Source organism: Phalangium opilio, unplaced genomic scaffold (genome assembly GCF_054372755.1).
Source record: "Phalangium opilio isolate 3A_F unplaced genomic scaffold, DU_Popi_V2 ptg000011l_1, whole genome shotgun sequence".
NCBI classification, from domain to species: Eukaryota; Metazoa; Arthropoda; class Arachnida; order Opiliones; family Phalangiidae; genus Phalangium; species Phalangium opilio.
Genome location: NW_028324147.1, coordinates 6820653 through 6844543, shown reverse-complemented (window position 1 = coordinate 6844543; position 23891 = coordinate 6820653). Strand labels below are relative to the sequence as shown.

General features: G+C 39.4%; 1 protein-coding gene across 4 annotated transcripts; it reads right to left on the bottom strand.

Moving 5' to 3' along the window:
* Positions 1-10: 10 nt before the first annotated feature.
* Positions 11-22854, bottom strand: mTor (serine/threonine-protein kinase Tor). Of its 4 annotated transcripts, none has more exons than XM_089859432.1 (29): positions 22643-22854; positions 21988-22502; positions 21574-21909; positions 19775-20190; positions 19534-19713; positions 19164-19453; positions 18757-18956; positions 18578-18671; positions 18188-18516; positions 17692-18133; positions 16536-16780; positions 16375-16461; positions 16021-16301; positions 15579-15693; positions 15310-15450; positions 14448-14743; positions 14003-14378; positions 12038-12394; positions 10896-11458; positions 9808-10081; positions 9494-9688; positions 4681-5155; positions 3675-4050; positions 3454-3601; positions 1837-2326; positions 1325-1390; positions 1174-1245; positions 897-1083; positions 11-298 (listed from the first exon to the last, which is right to left on the bottom strand). In XM_089859432.1, exons 2-29 carry the CDS (start codon positions 22441-22443, stop codon positions 283-285), a joined length of 7503 nt encoding a protein of 2500 aa, XP_089715558.1. In that variant the 5' UTR covers positions 22444-22502; positions 22643-22854; the 3' UTR covers positions 11-282. The 4 variants fall into 4 exon arrangements, with proteins under 4 accessions (XP_089715558.1, XP_089715574.1, XP_089715565.1 ...); XM_089859448.1 differs by having other exon boundaries at positions 18763-18956; XM_089859439.1 differs by having other exon boundaries at positions 897-1080; positions 22643-22852.
* Positions 22855-23891: the final 1037 nt, after the last annotated feature.

Below are 23891 nucleotides of genomic sequence, written 5' to 3'. Positions count from 1 at the left end.
AAATTCCAAATTGTTCAAATTGAATTTTAATTGCATCTGAAGCACATTCCTTACATTACATTGTAAAATTAGCATTTCATTTAATAAATTTCAATTATTTATGCAAATTTAACTCCAGTATTTATATTATATACAATTTCTAAACTCTGTAGTATGGCGATAGATAGTCACTAGAGATAATAGTTATCTAAAGTAAACGGTACGTTAGTACCGCTAAAACTTACTTTGAACTGATAAAGACTTTTAGGGAAGGGAATTAAGCGCTAATTCCAGTACTTTTATCTACCAGAATGGACACCTGACAAAGATTTAACCAATCGCATTAACTCAAGCCCTTAAAGGGAGGGTGAAGTAGAAAATCAAGTGATTTTTTATCGATTCTTCTACTAATTTTAAGACCAGTCTGCATATAGTGAAACATTCATGAAATACAGATTCCGAATGATTTTAAAATTCAAATTAGGTTCAGATTTTAAGGATAATTTTAAATAAGCCCCTCCGACCAATCACGTAACGCCCTGCCTTTTTGTTAACAAAATTCTCGTGGCACGTTCCGCGTTGAATGAAATTTATCACGAGATTTGATAAAATTCCCGCGCGACGTGATAATTGTGGCGCGAGACACGGAGCGTGCCACGAGAATTTTGTTAACAAAAAGGCAGGGCGTTACGCGATTGGCCGGAGGACCTTCTATAAAATTATCCTTAAAATCTGAACCTAATTTGAATTTTAAAATCATTCGGAATCTGTATTTCCTGAATGTTTCACTATGCAGACTGGTCTTATAATTAGTAGAAGAATCGATAAAAAATCACTTGATTTTCTACTTCACCCTCCCTTTAACAAGTTATTTCGACAATTTTAATGATAATTAAATTAAATTTTATGATATTTACCATCCGATATAACACTGGCATAGATTTTCGTGCGACGTGGCTTGTTTGATAAGCAAATCAACTTGTTGGGCAACTTCTAACATTTCATCCTGAACAAAATCTCGACCGGTCAGTTTATCCCTAACACGGTTCAAAATAGCTAAGGCTTTCTTGTTCAAGGCTTCAGGCTGATTTGTTCCCACTTCTACTTACAAAAAAAACCCACGAAATTTAATTCAGAGTTTAAACAAATTAAAATTAACTAATTAATTAAGTAAGATTAAAGTAAACTAAGTACCTCCCAAACTTGATTCTAAATCGGACTTTTTCACAACTGGTTGCGAATTAACGTCAACATTCTCCAAAATATCTTAAAAATTTACAAATTTGAAATTTAAATTTAATAACAAAGTTTAAAATAATTAAATTAAATAATAATTTTTAATTGCCTCCTTGTTCCTGACTAGACGAAGCCGAATCACTTCTAGTTTTTGAGTGTTTAGCTTTCGGTTGAGCTACAAACAATTACGCAAGTGTTTTTACCGAACACAAGCTTAAAATTTATCGTAACCAGAAGTGAGATGAGACCAGAAGTACTGAGCTAACCAAATTCTTAATTCACTCGGCGAAAGTGAATATTCTTGATAACACACCAACGGTTGGCCCTCTGGTGGCGGTTTCAGAATTTCCCCTCCAAAACGTGAGACGCTCGCGGTGGTAGACGGCCGAACTAGATTCAAGCACCCGCGTCCGTGTTCCGCGGCTTTAGGTTGAGGGGAAGGGGGTAGGAAATGTTTTTGGAACTCGACCAATTTTTTTCTCTCTAGTGTAGGCGCGATGGAAGCGGCAAAAAAATCCTCAAATTTATTCACTAGTGCCAGGATCTACTATCAATGCTAGAGCCCTTCACTTCTAGTCTCATCTCACTTCTGTCGTAACTTATCAAAACATATAAACTTACTGTCCATAAGTCTCCAATTAAGCAACGGATCATAGACAAAGGCTTCCAAAACCGCCATAAGACTGTCCTTATTCTCTCTCAAGACTTTCATAACTTTTTGACAAGTCATATGATAAGTTCCTTCGATTCCAGTCACTTCCATCGCGTTTATCAACATTCGAGTTAATCGGAATGGGATTTTTTCAGGGAATTTCTCCCTAGTCATGGCAACTTCGAAGCAATCCCCGAAATCAATGTGCAAAATTTTGCCGCTCAGTCGATCTAACATCAAATTAGAGGGATGTCTATCTCCCAAACCCAGGACGTATCCAACCATGGACATGACTGCTAAGGATCTAGTGTAGTTAGTTCGACGATCAAACCAAACTTCCGAACTGGGACTCTTTAACCAGAGTAGTTTCGCTAAATCATCCCCGTTAGTATGTTCTAGGGCCATTTCAAAAACTTCCACTTTTTGCATTAGTGTTAAGTGATCGTAGTCTGGAGCCATCTTTGTTAAGCAAAGAAAAAAAATTCCTTATCAAATACCGAATTGAATAGTTTATACCAAATAGTTAGGCATGGTAAATGTTTTACTACCCTATTACTCGTGAAGTGTTAACCCCGACATTCGCGAAGAGTTAACCGCGACATTCGCGAAGAGTTAACCCCGACATTCGCGAAGAGTTAACCCCGACTTTCGCGAAGAGTTAACCCCGACATTCGCCAATAGTTAAACCCCGACATTCGCCAATAGTTAACCCACGACATTCGCCAATAGATAACCCCGACATTCGCGCAATAGTTAACCCCGACATTCGCCAAGAGTTAACCCCGACATTCGCGAAGAGTTAACCCCGACATTCGCCAATAGTTAACCCACGACATTCGCCAATAGTTAACCCCGACATTCGCGAAGAGTTAACCCCGACATTTGCGAAGAGTTAACCCCGACATTCGCGAAGAGTTAACCCCGACATTCGCCAATAGTTAACCCACGACATTCGCCAATAGTTAACCCCGACATTCGCGAAGAGTTAACCCCGACATTCGCGAAGAGTTAACCCCGACATTCGCGAAGAGTTAACCCCGACATTCGCGAAGAGTTAACCCCGACTTTCGCGAAGAGTTAACCCCGACATTCGCCAATAGTTAAACCCCGACATTCGCCAATAGTTAACCCACGACATTCGCCAATAGATAACCCCGACATTCGCCAATAGATAACCCCGACATTCGCGCAATAGTTAACCCCGACATTCGCCAATAGTTAACCCCGACATTCGCGAAGAGTTAACCCCGACATTCGCCAATAGTTAACCCACGACATTCGCCAATAGTTAACCCCGACATTCGCGAAGAGTTAACCCCGACATTCGCGAATAGTTAACCGCGACATTCGCGAAGAGTTAACCCCGACATCCGCGAACAGTTAACCCCGACATTCGCGAACAGTTAACCCCGACATTCGCGAACAGTTAACCCCGACATTCGCGAACAGTTAACCCCCGACATTCGCGAAGAGTTAACCCCGACATTCGCGAAGAGTTAACCCCGACATTCGCGAAGAGTTAACCCCGACATTCGCGAAGAGTTAACCCCGATATTCGCGAATAGTTAAAATAATAATGATCTCACCCTTAGCATAATTCTGTGCTCAATATTCAAGAGAATTTTCTTTTTGTCACGATAATCACGGATTAAAGTGTGCAAAGTATCGCAATGAGGAACCCAGCCAATTAAACCGCTGTTTGTTGAAAGAGGAATGACTGCGTAGCGCTGAATACTTTAATGAAGAAACAACACACATTAATATAGAAGAAGCGCGTCATAAATTAACTACCAAGGGAGGGATTTACGTTAAATTTCGCCTGAAAGTGTCAGGATCATTGATCAACAACGTATTGACTAGTCCAAACAACTGCATGACTCTTTCATCCTGTCTCAAATCCTCGTGACCTTTCAAAAGGAACATGAAGTCTTTACCATTACTTCCTTTTATGGTCAACTTCCTGGGTCTTTGCTTGCTGGTAATGACTTGCAAAGAGCTCTCGACTCTAGCGATACGTATGACTGGTTGAGAGGGATTATAACTTCCGGGTACAGCCAATTCTAAATCATGGCAAATCAATAACTTCGGAGAGACAAATTTAAGTTCAAGGGATGTCAATTGAGGTAGCTGTTTCGAAATTCTTCTAAAAACGTGGTAGTACAGGTCCCAAGCTTGAGTCAAATCTTTAAAGGGAAATTCTACACTCAACATTTTTGTCATTTACATTTGAAACAACGCGAAATTCCCATAGTAACACGCTGCTAAGGGAGCTTTAAAGGGAGGGTGAAAAGGAAAATCAAGTGATTTTTTATCGATTCTTCTACCAATTTTAAGACCAGTTTGCATAGTGAAACATTCAGGAAATACCAGTTCCGAATGATTTTAAAATTAATTCAAATTAGGTTCAGATTTTAAGGATAATTTTAAAGAAGGTCCTCCGACCAATCGCGTAACGCCCTGCCTTTTTGTTAACAAAATTCTCGTGGCACGTTCCGTGTCTCGCGCCACGATTATCACGACGCGCGCCTAATTTTATCAAATCTCGTGATAAATTTCATTCGACACGGAGCGTGCCACGAGAATTTTGTAAACAAAAAGGCAGGGCGTTACGCGATTGGTCGGAGGACCTTCTTTAAAATTATCCTTAATTAAAATCTGAACCTAATTTGAATTTTAAAATCATTCGGAATCAGTATTTCCTGAATGTTTCACTACGCAGACTGGTCTTATAATTAGTAGAAAAATCGATAAAAAATCACTTGATTTTCCACTTCACCCTCCCTTTAAATATTAGAAGTTAATTCAAAACATACCTTTAACATTCCCGGAGCGTTGGTATTTTTTACACCATTCTTGGGCCTCCATCAACTCCCGCCCGTAAGCCTGATTAAAGGATATTTCCTTCAAGGTCTGGGGTCCTCTTTCCATCATGGCGTGTAATGGTTCCAAGGTGGTGAACATTCCCTTAACGTTTCTTTCGCCAAAATACAAACGAGAGGCTTCTTCCAAACCTTCGTGCCATAATTCGTGCCAGAGTATCGCCACTCTAATCAACTCTTCACTGACCATCATGGCTTGTTGTACCAAAGTGTTGCTATGTTCGCACATGCTCTTTAAGATTTTACTGGCGGCGCTGTGTCGAGCTGCAGCAGTTGATTTCGAGGCGACTGTCAATGGGTAGATTAACGCTTGCGGATGTTGCTTTCCAATGTCCATTAGTAATTGATGGATTAAACGGCCCACAAGATGACGCGGGGTGTCAATGCGAGCGATTAGTTGAGGAATAACCTTATTTGAAAGAATTAAATAGTTCGATAATTGATATTAAACCTACTTGAAATAGACCTCAAACCTACTTGAAATAGACCTCAAACCTACTTGAAATAGACCTCAAACCTACTTGAAATAGACCTCAAACCTACCCGAAATAGACCTCAAACAAACCCGAAATAGACCTCAAACAAACCCGAAATAGACCTCAAACCTACTTGAAATAGACCTCAAACCTACTTGAAATAGACCTCAAACCTACCCGAAATAGACCTCAAACAAACCCGAAATAGACCTCAAACCTACCGGAAATAGACCTCAAACCTACTTGAAATAGACCTCAAACCTACCCGAAATAAACCTCAAACCTACCCGAAATAGACCTCAAACCTACCCGAAATAGACCTCAAACCTACTTGAAATAGACCTCAAACCTACCCGAAATAGACCTCAAACCTACCCGAAATAGACCTCAAACCTACCCGAAATAGACCTCAAACCTACCCGAAATAGACCTCAAACCTACTTGAAATAGACCTCAAACCTACCCGAAATAGACCTCAAACCTACCCGAAATAGACCTCAAACCTACTTGAAATAGACCTCAAACCTACCCGAAATAGACCTCAAACCTACTTGAAATAGACCTCAAACCTACCCGAAATAGACCTCAAACCTACCCGAAATAGACCTCAAACCTACTTGAAATAGACCTCAAACCTACTTGAAATAGACCTCAAACCTACCCGAAATAGACCTCAAACCTACCCGAAATAGACCTCAAACCTACCCGAAATAGACCTCAAACCTACCCGAAATAGACCTCAAACCTACTTGAAATAGACCTCAAACCTACCCGAAATAGACCTCAAACTAACCCGAAATAGACCTCAAACCTACCGGAAATAAACCTCAAACCTACCGGAAATAGACCTCAAACCTACCGGAAATAGACCTGAAACCTACCCGAAATAGACCTCAAACCTACTTGAAATAGACCTCAAACCTACCCGAAATAGACCTCAAACCTACCCGAAATAGACCTCAAACCTACTTGAAATAGACCTCAAACCTACCCGAAATAGACCTCAAACCTACTTGAAATAGACCTCAAACCTACCCGAAATAGACCTCAAACCTACCCGAAATAGACCTCAAACCTACTTGAAATAGACCTCAAACCTACTTGAAATAGACCTCAAACCTACCCGAAATAGACCTCAAACCTACCCGAAATAGACCTCAAACTAACCCGAAATAGACCTCAAACCTACCGGAAATAGACCTCAAACCTACCGGAAATAGACCTCAAACCTACCGGAAATAGACCTCAAACCTACCCGAAATAGACCTGAAACCTACCCGAAATAGACCTCAAACCTACTTGAAATAGACCTCAAACCTACCCGAAATAGACCTCAAACCTACTTGAAATAGACCTCAAACCTACTTGAAATAGACCTCAAACCTACCCGAAATAGACCTCAAACCTACCCGAAATAGACCTCAAACCTACCCGAAATAGACCTCAAACCTACCCGAAATAGACCTCAAACCTACTTGAAATAGACCTCAAACCTACCCGAAATAGACCTCAAACTAACCCGAAATAGACCTCAAACCTACCGGAAATAAACCTCAAACCTACCGGAAATAGACCTCAAACCTACCCGAAATAGACCTGAAACCTACCCGAAATAGACCTCAAACCTACTTGAAATAGACCTCAAACCTACTTGAAATAGACCTCAAACCTACTTGAAATAGACCTCAAACCTACTTGAAATAGACCTCAAACCTACCCGAAATAGACCTCAAACCTACCCGAAATAGACCTCAAACCTACCCGAAATAGACCTCAAACCTACCCGAAATAGACCTCAAACCTACTTGAAATAGACCTCAAACCTACTTGAAATAGACCTCAAACCTACCCGAAATAGACCTCAAACCTACTTGAAATAGACCTCAAACCTACCCGAAATAGACCTCAAACCTACTTAAATAGACCTCAAACCTACCCGAAATAGACCTCAAACCTATTTGAAATAGACCTCAAACCTACCCGAAATAGACCTCAAACCTACTTGAAATAGACCTCAAACCTACCCGAAATAGACCTCAAACCTACTTGAAATAGACCTCAAACCTACTTGAAATAGACCTCAAACCTACCCGAAATAGACCTCAAACCTACCCGAAATAGACCTCAAAACCTACCCGAAATAGACCTCAAACCTACTTGAAATAGACCTCAAACCTACCCGAAATAGACCTCAAACCTACTTGAAATAGACCTCAAACCTACCCGAAATAGACCTCAAACCTACTTGAAATAGACCTCAAACCTACTTGAAATAGACCTCAAACCTACCCGAAATAGACCTCAAACCTACCCGAAATAGACCTCAAACCTACTTGAAATAGACCTCAAACCTACCCGAAATAGACCTCAAACCTACCCGAAATAGACCTCAAACCTACTTGAAATAGACCTCAAACCTACTTGAAATAGACCTCAAACCTACCCGAAATAGACCTCAAACCTACCCGAAATAGACCTCAAACCTACCCGAAATAGACCTCAAACTAACCCGAAATAGACCTCAAACCTACCGGAAATAGACCTCAAACCTACCGGAAATAGACCTCAAACCTACCCGAAATAGACCTCAAACCTACTTGAAATAGACCTCAAACCTACCCGAAATAGACCTCAAACCTACCCGAAATAGACCTCAAACCTACTTGAAATAGACCTCAAACCTACCCGAAATAGACCTCAAACCTACCCGAAATAGACCTCAAACCTACCCGAAATAGACCTCAAACCTACCCGAAATAGACCTCAAACCTACCCGAAATAGACCTCAAACCTACTTGAAATAGACCTCAAACCTACCCGAAATAGACCTCAAACTAACCCGAAATAGACCTCAAACCTACCGGAAATAGACCTCAAACCTACCGGAAATAGACCTCAAACCTACCCGAAATAGACCTCAAACCTACCCGAAATAGACCTCAAACCTACTTGAAATAGACCTCAAACCTACCGGAAATAGACCTCAAACCTACCCGAAATAGACCTGAAACCTACCCGAAATAGACCTCAAACCTACTTGAAATAGACCTCAAACCTACCGGAAATAGACCTCAAACCTACCCGAAATAGACCTGAAACCTACCCGAAATAGACCTCAAACCTACTTGAAATAGACCTCAAACCTACCCGAAATAGACCTCAAACCTACTTGAAATAGACCTCAAACCTACTTGAAATAGACCTCAAACCTACCCGAAATAGACCTCAAACCTACCCGAAATAGACCTCAAACCTACCCGAAATAGACCTCAAACCTACCCGAAATAGACCTCAAACCTACTTGAAATAGACCTCAAACCTACCCGAAATAGACCTCAAACTAACCCGAAATAGACCTCAAACCTACCGGAAATAGACCTCAAACCTACCGGAAATAGACCTCAAACCTACTTGAAATAGACCTCAAACCTACCCGAAATAGACCTCAAACCTACTTGAAATAGACCTCAAACCTACTTGAAATAGACCTCAAACCTACCCGAAATAGACCTCAAACCTACCCGAAATAGACCTCAAACCTACCCGAAATAGACCTCAAACCTACCCGAAATAGACCTCAAACCTACTTGAAATAGACCTCAAACCTACCCGAAATAGACCTCAAACCTACCCGAAATAGACCTCAAACCTACTTGAAATAGACCTCAAACCTACCCGAAATAGACCTCAAACCTACTTGAAATAGACCTCAAACCTACTTGAAATAGACCTCAAACCTACCCGAAATAGACCTCAAACCTACTTGAAATAGACCTCAAACCTACTTGAAATAGACCTCAAACCTACCCGAAATAGACCTCAAACCTACTTGAAATAGACCTCAAACCTACCCGAAATAGACCTCAAACCTACTTGAAATAGACCTCAAACCTACCCGAAATAGACCTCAAACCTATTTGAAATAGACCTCAAACCTACCCGAAATAGACCTCAAACCTACTTGAAATAGACCTCAAACCTACTTGAAATAGACCTCAACCCTACCCGAAATAGACCTCAAACCTACCCGAAATAGACCTCAAACCTACCCGAAATAGACCTCAAACCTACTTGAAATAGACCTCAAACCTACCCGAAATAGACCTCAAACCTACCCGAAATAGACCTCAAACCTACTTGAAATAGACCTCAAACCTACTTGAAATAGACCTCAAACCTACCCGAAATAGACCTCAAACAAACCCGAAATAGACCTCAAACCTACCGGAAATAGACCTCAAACTAACCCGAAATAGACCTCAAAAACTAACCTGAAGCCAGGTTTCAATAGGAACCGTTTTGAGTCCTTCCACTAAAGCATTGCAAACTTCGGGCCATTGTCCATAGTCAAACCACAAAGTAAGCAACCTCAATGTGTCTTGTAAAGAACTACCATCAGATAAAGCGATAGAACGGAAAAATCCTTGCACAGCTGGTACAGTAAAGTCATGAATATGCTGCGAAGTCTTAGAAAAAAAAAACGACATCAGATTTAAAAAAAAAACGACATCAGATTTAAAAAAAAAACGACATCAGATTTAAAAATTTTAAACCAGAACAGTTTGAATTTTTAACTTCAACTTACCAATCCAGAATTTCCCAAAGAAGTCGGTTCACTTTCAAAATTAGCCGCTATTTCAGCAGCTGCCACCAAATTTGCATTAGCCGGAGTTTGAGAATCATTGCAGTGTTTGTAGAAGAGTACAGCTTCAAAATTCATGTACGCCCAAGCGTGCCAAGCCTTGTACCAATTATTGTCATGCTCAGTAGACGCGGCGTAATATTGTAGAATCATTGGAATTGAGGTTTCATTAATTCCTTGAAGGTTTTCTTGCCACTCACCAAGTTTGAGGTAGCATCTGAAAACAGATTAGCGTGTTCACAAACATCGATCCCATCCCAACTATAGAGTAGTGGCACTCCATGTTAACTACCCATAGAGCTTAATACAGTCAAAGGCAAGTAGGTGCCATTACTCTATAGAGTAGTGGCACTCCATGTTAACTACCCATAGAGCTTAATACAGTCAAAGGCAAGTAGGTGCCGTTACTCTATAGAGTAGTGGCACTCCATGTTAACTACCCATAGAGATTAATACAGTCAAAGGCAAGTAGGTGCCGTTACTCTATAGAGTAGTGGCACTCCATGTTAACTACCCATAGAGATTAATACAGTCAAAGGCAAGTAGGTGCCATTACTCTATAGAGTAGTGGCACTCCATGTTAACTACCCATAGAGCTTAATACAGTCAAAGGCAAGTAGGTGCCATTACTCTATAGAGTAGTGGCACTCCATGTTAACTACCCATAGAGCTTAATACAGTCAAAGGCAAGTAGGTGCCATTACTCTATAGAGAAGTGGCACTCCATGTTAACTACCCATAGAGCTTAATACAGTCAAAGGCAAGTAGGTGCCGTTACTCTATAGAGTAGTGGCACTCCATGTTAACTACCCATAGAGATTAATACAGTCAAAGGCAAGTAGGTGCCGTTACTCTATAGAGTAGTGGCACTCCATGTTAACTACCCATAGAGATTAATACAGTCAAAGGCAAGTAGGTGCCATTACTCTATAGAGTAGTGGCACTCCATGTTAACTACCCATAAAGATTAATACAGTCAAAGGCAAGTAGGTGCCATTACTCTATAAGATGGTGCGTTTAAAAACACTTACTTGGCCAACAGCTTGTTAATCTCAATTCTTTGTTGGGAATCATCTGGTGAAAGCAAATGCACATTCTGCGGATGCAAGGCCGTTTGTACGAACAATAAAAGTTGCGAAAAAGCATCCTGCTTCTGACTATTCTTCCACATATGTTTAATGTAAGCGAATGTAACTCTAGGGTGAGATACGGGCAACGTCACCCCTGGTTGAGTAGAAGGATCAGTTCCTAAAAGCATTGTCAAGGTACGATGGGACAAAGCCAATCTTCCAGCTCTGCGACACAAACTGGCGTATTTCAACCAAGTTCTCATGTCCTCTTGAGGACTAACAACCAAGGAATGAACTTGAAGTATCTTTTGCCAATCTTCAACAACTCGTTGGCAACCCTGAAGACGGTCCCACCATTTCTGCTTGATGGCATCCCTTCGTTCAGGAATTAGTTTGTACTGAATGACTTCTTCTAGTTCGGATAGCATTTGAACATGAACCATGGCCCCGTAAGCTCGGCTGTAACTTTCCCCAGCCATGGCAGTTAAATCGGTGTCCAAAAGATCACGGGCATTGTCAACGTACTGGCAAATAAATTACACAAAAATTAACCAATAGCCGACGCAACTTATACCAACTTGAACCATAGACGACGCGACTTCAACTAATTTGAGCCATAGGCAACGCGCCTTATACCAACTTGAGCCAAAGATGACGCGACTTCAACCAACTTGAGCCAAAGATGACGCGACTTCAACCAACTTGAGCCAAAGATGACGCGACTTATACCAATTTGAGCCATAGATGACGCGACTTCAACCAACTTGAGCCATAGATGACGCGACTTCAACCAATTTGAGCCATTGATGACGCGACTTATACCAACTTGAGCCAAAGACGACGCGACTTCAACCAATTTGAGCCATGGATGACGCGACTTCAACCAATTTGAGCCATTGATGACGCGACTTATACCAACTTGAGCCAAAGACGACGCGACTTCAACCAATTTGAGCCAAAGATGACGCGACTTCAACCAATTTGAGCCAAAGATGACGCGACTTCAACCAATCTGAGCCATAGGCCACGCGACTTATACCAACTTGAGCCATAGACGACGCGATTTATATCTTTCCGAGCTATAGATTGCATTCCCAACTTACCCCTTGAGCTATCTGAAACTTGTCTTGATAAACAGCCAAGACAGCTTGATAGAAAGCACCATCTGTCGTGTCTCTGGGTATAAAGTTGGTGTACTTTTCCATACTCTCCCAGTCTCCTAAACCCCAAGCGGCTGCGGCAGCCATTCGTGCCATTTTCTGTTGATCTTGTTCGCCTACTTTGCCCCATGTCTTTCCAGCCAATTCGTGAAGGTTGGACCATTCACCCAAGACTTCCAAGCACCTCATTTGACCCAAGACCAGTTCCATATCATTTTGATTTTGTTCAGCTCCGTGCTGGTAGGCTTTTAAAGCATTTTCCCAATCATGAAGAGTTTCGTACCACCGTTCTTTCACTTTCTAGAATTGCCAAATGAAAGATTAAGTACAAAGCGTAAACACCTAAAACCGAGGGGTCGGACGTTTGTCAAAATCCCGTACAGTTTGTTTGAAATCTATTAAAATCTCTCTCGAAAATCTCGAAATCCCGAAATCTTACCCTTAAAATCTCAAAATCCCGAAATCTCACGTCAAAATCTAAAAATCCCAAAATCTCACGTCAAAATCTAAAAATCCCAAAATCTCTACCGTAAAATCTGAAAATCCCAAAATCTCTACCGTAAAATCTGAAAATCCCGAAATCTTCACCTAAAATCCCAAAATCTCACATTAAAATCCCGAAATCTTAACGTAAAATCCCGAAATCTCAACCCTAAAATATTTAAATCTGAAAATCTTCTCGAAATCTGAAAATCTCTTCGAAATCTGAAAATCTCCTCGAAATCTGAAAATCTCCTTCAAAATCTGAAAATCTCCTTCAAAATCTGAAAATCTCCTTCAAAATCTGAAAATCTCCTTCAAAATCTGAAAATCTCCTTCAAAATCTGAAAATCTCCTTCAAAATCTGAAAATCTCCTTCAAAATCTGAAAATCTCCTTCAAAATCCCGAAATCTCCTTCGAAATCTGAAAATCTCCTCGAAATCTGAAAATCTCCTCGAAATCTGAAAATCTCCTTCAAAATCCCGAAATCTCCTTCAAAATCTGAAAATCTCCTCGAAATCTGAAAATCTCCTTCAAAATCCCGAAATCTCCTTCAAAATCTGAAAATCTCCTCGAAATCTGAAAATCTCCTTCAAAATCCCGAAATCTCCTTCAAAATCTGAAAATCTCCTCGAAATCTGAAAATCTCCTTCAAAATCCCGAAATCTCCTTCAAAATCTGAAAATCTCCTCGAAATCTGAAAATCTCCTCGAAATCTGAAAATCTCCTCGAAATCTGAAAATCTCCTTCAAAATCTGAAAATCTCCTTCAAAATCTGAAAATCTCCTTCAAAATCTGAAAATCTCCTTCAAAATCTGAAAATCTCCTTCAAAATCCCGAAATCTCCTTCAAAATCCCGAAATCTCCTTCAAAATCCCGAAATCTCCTTCAAAATCCCGAAATCTCCTTCGAAATCTGAAAATCTCCTCGAAATCTGAAAATCTCCTTCAAAATCCCGAAATCTCCTTCAAAATCTGAAAATCTCCTCGAAATCTGAAAATCTCCTCGAAATCTGAAAATCTCCTTCAAAATCTGAAAATCTAATTCAAAATCTGAAAATCTCCTTCAAAATCTGAAAATCTCCTTCAAAATCTGAAAATCTCCTTCAAAATCTGAAAATCTCCTTCAAAATCTGAAAATCTAATTCAAAATCTGAAAATCTCCTTCAAAATCTGAAAATCTCCTTCAAAATCCCGAAATCTCCTTCGAAATCTGGAAATCGCGTTCAAAATCTGAAAATCTCATTGAAAATCCCGAAATCTTAAAATCTTGGACTAGATTTCAAGATTTCTAAAATCTCAGTCAGAATCTCAAAATCTGGGGCAAAATCTCAAAATCTTGGTCGAAATCTTGAAATCTCAAAATCCCTTACACTAAAATGCCGAACGTCCGACCCCTCGCCTAAAACTTAAAAAATGAATTCTTACCAAATCAGTTTGATGATTTTTCATGGTATATTCCAAAACCCCGGCAGCGGCCTCGGGCTGTTGCAACTTATTGTTAATACTAATGAGAGCTTCAAGGACATCGGTAGTTGGACCATCGGGAAACTCCTCTTCCTTATAATGCAATGCTTTGGCGTAAGCTCGACATTTCATGGCGCGTTCTCCTAACAAGACCGCGTTCAATGGCAAAGGCCCTTTATCGCAATGTTCCATGAATTCCGCCAAATTCAAAAGGGTTTGCGTGATTTCGGGTAAATCTTGGGCAGTTAGGGCTTGAGTTAGGGAATTGATTAACTCGGCCTGCTGCTGTTCGTGAAGTTCAGTCCAACACGAAAGGAATGCGGCATTAAAGAGATCTCTGTTAAAGAAAAGGATACATACGTACAAAGATCTATGTTAACCACCACCGTTTATGTTCAAAACATACTTTGGAAGCTGGTTATAAGCTTGGGCCAAGGCCCAACAAGATCGCAGTGAAGGTGAAGGGGACTCTTTCAATAATTCAATACTGAGGCGTCGTAACCATTCTAACCAATCGTCTTTAGAGACTCGTCTAGTGGCAGCCCAAGCTCTTTGCAAATTTGTCGTACTGAGGTTCAGTTTCTTGATCGGTACCGTTTCCGAATTACCAGAAGCGGGATCGTGATCAGTCGTATTCTTCTTGGTCTCTTTCTTTTTCATAGACATTATCGGATCATTTTCTTCTTCAGCCACATTTGAGCCCTGAATATACAATTGTCAGACACATGCATGAAAAAAAAGCTTAAAGGGAGGGTGAAGTAGAAAATCAAGTGATTTTTTATCGATTCTTCTACTAATTATAAGACCAGTCTGCATAGTGAAACATTCAGGAAATACAGTCTCCGAATGATTTTAAAATTCAAATTAGGTTCCGATTTTAAGGATAATTTTAAAGAAGGACTGCCGACCAATCGCGCAACGCCCTGCCTTTTTGTTAACAAAATTCTCGTGGCACGCTCCGTGTTGAATGAAACTTATCACGAGATTTGATAAAATTTGGCGCGCAACGTGACAATCGTGGCGCGAGACACGGAGCGTGCCACGAGAATTTTGTTAATTAAAAAGGCAGGGCGTTACGCGATTGGTAGGAGGGGCTTATTTAAAATTATCCTTAAAATCTGAACCTAATTTGAATTTTAAAATCATTCGGAGAGAGATATTCCCTGAATGTTTCACTATGCAGACTGGTCTTATAATTAGTAGAAGAATCGGTAAAAAATGACTTGATTTTCTACTTCACCCTCCCTTTAAAAGGTTGCAAAACTAACCTTAATGATTCGACCAATCTGAACATCGTAGCGTTGATGAGTTATACGATGCTTGTTCAAGATTTTGCTGACCATCGGAATAAAAATTTGATATTTTTTACCCAGTTGCTGGACTACCGCACACAAAGTGTCCATTGCGGGCTAGAAATTTCAATTTCAATGATTTAACGTTAAACACGCTCTGAATTTTAACGATTACAAATACCAGGTGATATAAAAACAAATATACTCGCGCTATATATTGAAAAATATACGAAAACACCACTCACCAAACGAAGATCAGGAGAAGTATCCAATGTCCTGACTAACGGATGAATAATTTTAGAAGCAAAATCGGTAAAGTCTAACGTTTCCGATAAAACATCTACAGTTTCGAGGGCAATCCTTTGGAAAAATATAAATATATACTCTGTTAAAAAAACTGAAAATTAATTAGCCTTATTCCTGATCAGCGCCACCTACCCATAGCGGCGACTTTGAGAACTACTGTAATCGTCAAGCCAATCAGATGTCGCTAAAATCTGGTGACGTCACTGACGGGCATTCTCGGGGTCTTACTAAAAATGACGTCACCAGATTTTAGCGACATCTGGAGTGGTTGGCTTGCCGATTATTTACAGTAGTTCTCAAAGTCGCCGCTATGGATAGGTGGCGCTGATCAGGAATAAGCTTAGGCTAATTGGAATATAGTTAACAACAAAGTTTACGAACTTTCTAACTGGAATCGGTACATCTGGCGCGTCAAATAGTTTAACAATCGGCGGTAAAATCAAATGCAAATAATCATCCAAGTTTGATTTAAACTTTTGTAAAGCTAAGAGCATTTTAGCCGTCACGTTTCTCTGAGGGGAAGTATCGTGAACAAAAACTCGTAGAATATGGGGAACCAATTGAGGAAGAAAGATTTTAAACTCGGCTCCTAATGCCAAAACTATATTTTCAACCAAAAGAATAATCGTAGCTTGCATGCTACTATTAGGAGTCCAAAATTCCTAACAGAATAATTTAATTAAACTTAGTAACCAGTTAAAACAATTTATGATTTAAGTTAACTAACTACCAAACCTTAATTAGGTTAAATATTCCGTCAAGATAATTCCTAATGTGCTGCTTAACTATTATGATCAATTGACCCAATTGTTGGAATAAAAACTGTTGAAGTATTTGATGATAATTATGTTCAAGTATTAAACATTAATTAAGGATAATTAATAAAGAACACGAACTTCTCTGAATGCTTGATCAGACATTCGTATGACGTGTAAGAAAGAAGGCATGACTTGATGAATATAAGGAACGCATCTAATTCCTAAACTCTTGAAAATAAAAGTCACAGCGTGGACCACCATAGTGTGATGTTGAGTTAGAGAAGGGTCTCGAATTATTTTCATCAAAGTAGCAATTGTAATTGCCGGGTAAAATTCCTCCAAGCTACTTGACATGTTAACCAACATTTCACTGACGTTTAATTCTAAATCAATCATAAACATAACATTTTTTGAAGTCATGAAAAGTAAACCTTTCATAGGTTTCTTTCACATGGTTCACACAACTTTCGGAAAACCGATTTACCCGAGGTTTCCACGTTTTTTCAATATATTTCCCTGAGTTTTTGACGCAACCCCAAGTTTGAAGTATCGTTAGATGGGGGGGAAAATAGGACTATAACATACTCAAAGGACGTCCCCGTATCTCTAGTAGAACCAGAGTTATGAGCCTTCAAAGTTTAGTGTAACGGTAATCCTATGGAGGGTATGTTTACGAACATTTTGCTTAATTACTCGACCCCTGTTTGTCGTAGCCCTAAGTTTTCAGTATGGTTGGATGGGGGATAAATAGGACTACAACATACTCAAAGGACGTCCCCGTATCTCTTATAGAACCAGAGTTATGAGCCTTCAAAGTTAAGTGTAACGTTAATCCTATGGAGGGTGTGTTTAAGAACATTTTGCTTAATTACTCGGCCCCTATTTGTCGTAGCCCTAAGTTTTCAGTATGGTTGGATGGGGGATAAGTTGGACTATAACATACTCAAAGGACGTCCCCGTATCTCTAATAGAACCAGAGTTATGAGCCTTCAAAGTTTAATGTAACGTTAATCCTATGGAGGGTGTGTTTAAGAACATTTTGCTTAATTACTCGACCCCTGTTTGTCGTAGCCCTAAGTTTTCAGTATGGTTAGATGGGGGGCAAATAGGACTATAACATACTCAAAGGACGTCCCCGTATCTCCAGTAGAACCAGAGTTATGAGCCTTGAAAGTTGCGACTAATTTCCCTGAATTTTTTGTCAACTATTTATTTCCCTGAGTTTTCCAGGTTTGTATGAACACTGTTTCAGCTGTTGTCTATTTCCTTTCAAAATAGACGAAAAAATGTTTACCTTGACTATCTTGATCAGTATCACTCAAACTCAAAACGGCTCCCGACTCTCCCGAATGGTCAATAACCCCCAAATTAACTTTGTGTTTGTAGGGATCCAAGGCACCCAGGAGTCCCAAAACTCTTATGGCTTCACGACGAATACTAGAGGATTGTTCAGTCTTTAAAAAATTAAGCAAGACTTCCAAAAGCGCTGGATATTTGTGATAGGGTTCGACCACGTAACCAGTACTCTCCACCAATTGACCCAAAGTCCATAACGAAACTTCTCGTTTAGCGAGAGACGAAGAGTCTTGAAGCATATCCATGGTAATGGGCAGAAGTTCATCCACCCATTTCATCATTTCAGGGCCACTAACTTGGGCCAATTCACCAACTGCCGCTAAGACGCTAATTAAGACGCCAGGGTTTGGATCGGGATCTTTTAATTTGGGAATTAAAATCTGTGGAAGATTACAATTAAAGGTCAAATTTAAATCAGATCAGGGTGAATTTACTTTCAAAACGGGTTCCATGTAAGGTCTGATCAACCTCGGTGCGTTTGAAACAAGATGTCCCAACATTTTAGCGCTTTGTTCTTTATTCCTTCCCATTCCAGAGTGTTCCAACTCTGTCAGGATTTGAATTAAAACTTTCCGTAGAGAAGGCATTACGTAAGCCGGATTTAAACCGCTCAATCGTCCGATTGTGCAAAGAGCCAATTCCCTAATCTCAAACATCTCATCATTTAGAGCAACGAATAAAGCACTCAAGTTCTCAGCCTGGGCCAAATGCCCGTCAAATTTGTCATCCAACGAAGCTAGCACGCAGTAGCGAACATCAGGATCTGCGGACAGTTACCTTACCTTAATAATTGCGCAAACCCAGAGAAATATTAAAATATATACCAGCATCGGTAACGCTAACTACAAGCAACTTTCCGAGCACATCTTGTACAGTTTGCATCAAAGTTGCGCTGTAACGTCCGCTCGTTTTCATATTCTGATTGAAAAAAAAAAACCCCGAAGAAAGAAGCCAAAAATGATACTAAGTCCTTAAGTTCAATAAAACTTTGGTTTCGACTCACTTTTACCTGCAATGCCGGTGATAAAAGTCGACAACAAGTTCGAACTGCTTCCAAACGTATCTCTTTATGTTCGTTAGAAAGACAAGAATCCGCGCAGTGTCGAACAAACTGCATTAACGAACATCCGTGAAAATCAAAACTTCCTAAAGTCCTCAATGCTAAAGTGATGCTTTGAACATCCGATTCGAGCATAGTGACGGCTTTAAAGTTATAATGTTAACGAGAATACGAGATAATCAAACACTTAAGGTGGAATTCATAAACGTCGGACGCAACGCAATTTAGTACAGGCAAAGGCAGGGCGTCGTGCGCAAACTTCTGCCTTTTGCGCACGACGCCCTGCCTTTGCCTGTACTAAATTGCGTTGCGTCCGACGTTTATGAATTCCACCTTTAGTTCATGGTTACCAGATGGTGGTGCGGGAATGGGAATATTTTTAGGCATTCCAGGATGTCTCAAGGAACGTTTCATAAGAATGTAGGACAACATTTTTAATAACCCATCCTGAATATCTTTCTTAAGTTGGGGAATTTGAGTGGCTAATTCCTTAAGAGCGGCCGTCAATGAAGGACTAAGTCCAGTTGCCATCATGGGTTCCAACAAATCCTTCAAATCATTCTTAATCGTCACACCGACTGCCCTACCAAGCATGCTAATACAAGTGAAGACTGCCGGGTCCATAGTACCACTTTTCCTCCTAGTAATCCGTAGATAATTAACTAACTTAATTAATTAAACTAACATTACGAAGTAATTGCGTAAAATGAGCCATCATACTTGGCAGTAGCGTCTTTCGCTGGCAAACAAGCCCTAATAACTTCCATAATCTTTGGAATATGAGGATTAATATCAGAACCAACGGCCACCGCTAATAATCCAATGGAGACAAACGCGGTAGTTCTTTCTCTTTCCCTTCTTAATGATCCCAATAAGAAGTTAACGGAATCGGCCAAATGACTACAAAACGTTTGGAAATTGTTAGCTAAGATACGTTATCTTCAAACGAAACTAACTTAACTATTTGACAAAGGTATATTTCTGAAAAGCAGCCAGACGAGGTAGAATGGTCAATATCGTTTGTTGCACGTAAATATTGCGGATCAATTTAGCTCGAATTACATGTTGACAGATTTCGTCAAACTTGTCCCGCATTAATTCTTTGCAAGTATTGCTTTCGTAGAGTGGTAGACGTCTGTGAGAAGAAGCGTTTCCGGAGAAAAAGCCGAGGGCTTTATGATATCGAACTACGGCTGATATAGCGCTGGTTTTGTAAGGGTAACCGTGCCCGTAATTATGGCTGTGAAGTTGATGCAAAGCACGAAAACTTCTAGTTAAAGATCCCGATCCTAATTCTTTCAAAAAATTGTAAGGACCAATGGCAGAATCATGGGAAGCTTGTTGGTACGTAATTTCCTCCAACTCTTGACGAATTTTCTGAAAACAATGCCGTATTCGAAGATTTATAAGGTAACGCTCGAGTTACACTTTGTTTGTTTTACGCTGTACAACATTTTCTGAAATTTCTTTAAGATATACAACATTTTGTTCACTCATTTTAATTTTCAAGCTATACTTCGTATTGTGTAAAGACTTTTCAAGCTATACTTTGTATTGTGCAAAGATTTTTCAAGCCATACTTTGTACTGTTCAAAGATTTTTTTCAACCTTTACTTTGTAGTGTTCAAAGATTTTTTCAACCTTTACTTTGTAGTGTTCAAAGATTTTTTCAACCTTTACTTTGTAGTGTTCAAAGATTTTTTCAACCTTTACTTTGTAGTGTTCAAAGATTTTTAAACCTTTACTTTGAAGTGTTCAAAGATTTCCAAGCTATACTTCGAAACGCGCGAAGATTTTTGCAAGCTATACTTTGTATTGTGCAATGATTTTTCAAGCCATACTTCGTATTGTGCAATGATTTTCAAGCTACACTTTTGTATTTGTGCAATGATTTTCAAGCTACACTTTGTATTGTTCGAAGATTTTTCAAGCTACACTTTGTATTGTTCGAAGATCTTTGAAGCTACACTTTCTATTGTTCGAAGATCTTTCAAGTTTCAAGCTATACTTTGTATTGCGCAAAGATTTTTCAAGCTATACTTTGCATTATGCATAAATTTTTGACGCTTTCCTTCGAATTGTGCATAGATTTTTAACGTTTTACTTCGTATTGTGCAAAGATTTTTAAACCTTTACTTTGTATTGTGCAATGATTTTCAAGCTATACTTCATAATGCGCGAAGAGTTATTCCAAGATATACTTCGCACTGTGCAAAGATTTTTTCAATATATACTTCGTACTGCGCAAGATTTTTCAAGCTATACTATGCATTATGCTATGACTTTCAAGCTACACTACGCATTGTGAAAAGATTTTCAAGCTTTAATGCGTATTGCGAAAAGGTTTTAAGCTTTACTGCGTATTGTGAAAGGTCATTAAGCTTTGTAACATTTTGTGCCGTAAGACTTTTTTAATCAATGTATCATTGCAAAACGACTTTTAAGCAATCATTCACACACAAGCGCACACTCTTGCATATACTCGCAAATCTGCATTTTCAAGAGCTTTAGCTTTACCATGAGCAGTAGTGCAATAGTTTGAGCTAAGAAACCGATTTCAAGCTTGACTGTTCGTTGTGTAAATATTTTTGAGTTATATGAGATGAAATAAAGTTTTTTTTTGCTCTTTTTTGAGCATTACTACATTTTGTGCAATTTTTCATAAGAACAATTAATAACATAAATTGAAGTCCAATTGTTTCTGCGATATGTTTAAGAAGCCCAGCCACAAAAAATATAAACCAAAAACAATATATTTACCTCTCCTTCGATATTACTGCATCTAAGGAGTTCATTTATGACCAGAAGTGACCCGTGAATCCTATCTTCCCTATTAACACCTTTTTCCTTGTGATGAACATCTTCAAAACCTTTCTCCACTTCATCGTAGCATTGTTTATACCACTGGGGTTTTTGCGATTCCTTTGTTTCTCTCTGAGCGGTAACTACCAAAGCTGCTTGCAGAGCAGCCACAGCTGCTTCCCTAATCATTGGCTTAGTGTCGCGAACCGCGTTAAATATGCAATCAAAAAACTGCTGAACTTGTTGGAAAAAAAGAGTTGGTGTTGAAACAGCCAATTCCCGAAGAACTAGGACCTAAAAGCAAAAATATGAACTTTACGCTTAAAAATAATGCCTTTCATCATATGATACAATTTAAAAAACAGTTCTAACCCCCGCGTGTCTTTTGCCTTCGTTTCTATCAGGTCCTAAAAATTCAAAGGCTCTCTTGACTTCAAACTCGACATACTCCGCTGTATAAGTTCCGCTAGCGAGCGCTAATCTTCCAACAGCGTATGCGGTTAATTCCATAATGCTAACATCATTCGAAGGCAATAAATTTCTCAGATAATTAGCGAAACGACTATTTCTAGTCGGGGTATTGCCAACATCGACTCCGATCAGATTAACAATAGCCAGAATTCCTCCTTTCTTATCATTGATATCGCTACTCGATACCATCTCAAAGATGTGATGGTTAAATTCATCCATGAAGGATGTTACGTTCTCAATAGCCATCTCTGGTAGTTCCGTGGTTACAAATTGATGCAGGTCTTTGGCTGCTTTCAACCGAACCTCCTCATTTCGGCTCTTCAACTGAGACACAAAGTTCTCCATGTGGCCGATCATTTTGAAGCAATTAGAAGTTTTAACTTGATTAAAATGGCTTAAATTTAATTTATATTCATCTGCAAAGAGAACAATTGAAATCGTTACTAATATCTTCTCCATTAGGATTATGAAATAATTTTTAATTAAAGTAACCATGCAAACTTCGGTAAATAAAAGATGGAAAGTACCGACCAATGTTGAATAGAACAGTACTCACTTTAACACTGACGGTTCCGTTGTATCTTCAGCAACATGGCGACTTTTATTTATTGTAGCTTATAATTTAGTTGTATTTTAGAGATTTATTTTGTTTATTCTTGATAGCTGATTAAAGTACACACAATAAACAACATAAACAAACCTCCACCATTAAAATTTACACATTTACCAAGGAGGGCTAAAACATACTGGAGGTGAAATCTCTAAACGTATATCATTTATTAGCAGACGACAGAACGACCTCCAGGCTCTATTCCCAGATGGCGCCGAAATCCCGGAGTGCTTGAGCGGCTAGAGAAAAGGCGCGATATGCAAGATATTTATGATCATCCTAACGTAACCGTCCGTGGTAAGAGTCTGAGAGGTTGAACGGTAAAGAGATATACGTCCTAGGAGAATTTATAAGTACTCCATAGTAGGGTACGTGCTAAATTTGCTTAGTTTATTTACTTGTTGGAGACAAAACAATTTATTTTTGGAACACGACGACGTGCTGTACCACGGTTCCTGAAATAGCGCGATAGTAGGATTTTGGAAGGAGCGGGCAGCTTTTTGCCCGTGAGCGCGTGATCGAGTGGGCTATTACACAGCGATCGGTAGTTACTCCTGCTCATCAGCTCCTGTTATTATTATAATTAATAGCACTGACAAACGGGTCAGGAGGTCTAACAAATTCCGTACAGCTTCTTTCTAGACACCTCACAAGAAATTACCTGTCATAGAAATCCCGGTCCCTAATCCACACTTAACCTTTCTACAAATTCTAAAGCTTGAAAATTATAAAACATAAGCATAAAATAGGTTACACGGTTCTTCCAGTGACCTCTCAATAGATTAACGGAAGCTTCCATCGTTTCACTGCACTGACTTTAATGGGAAGATAACGTGGGGTGCCAATACTATATAAAACTCGTAAATTAAAAGAATAATTTAATTTAATCACACAATAAATGCCAACCACAAATTGCGTGGCGAGTACAAGTGAATTAAGCCAAAGTTAAAAAATGCTTCAAGCACTGAGATATAAGAAGAGTTGTTTTCCATGCTTTTGTATCTTCAGTTTAATATCCTTCTCCATGAGTAAATTGAATGGAGAATAATACAGTGCATCCTTGAATTTGTGCCTCGATTCAATAAAACCTCCATAATTCAATTCATAGACAAGGCGTACTCCAACCACAATACAACAAAACACCCATCTACGGAGACTTGTCTAAAGTAATTGCAAATTCAATTGTTACTGCTAT

Excerpts from the sequence above, each read along its gene's own strand:
- mTor (XM_089859432.1), bottom strand. The coding sequence starts at position 22,443 with ATGATCGGCCACATGGAGAACTTTGTGTCTCAGTTGAAGAGCCGAAAT. Across the intron at positions 3,602-3,674 it reads ACTTTCAGGCGAAATTTAAC|TATTCAGCGCTACGCAGTCA; the intron begins GTAAATCCCTCC and ends TCTTCATTAAAG. Across the intron at positions 1,391-1,836 it reads TAATTGGAGACTTATGGACA|CTCAACCGAAAGCTAAACAC; the intron begins GTAAGTTTATAT and ends AATTGTTTGTAG.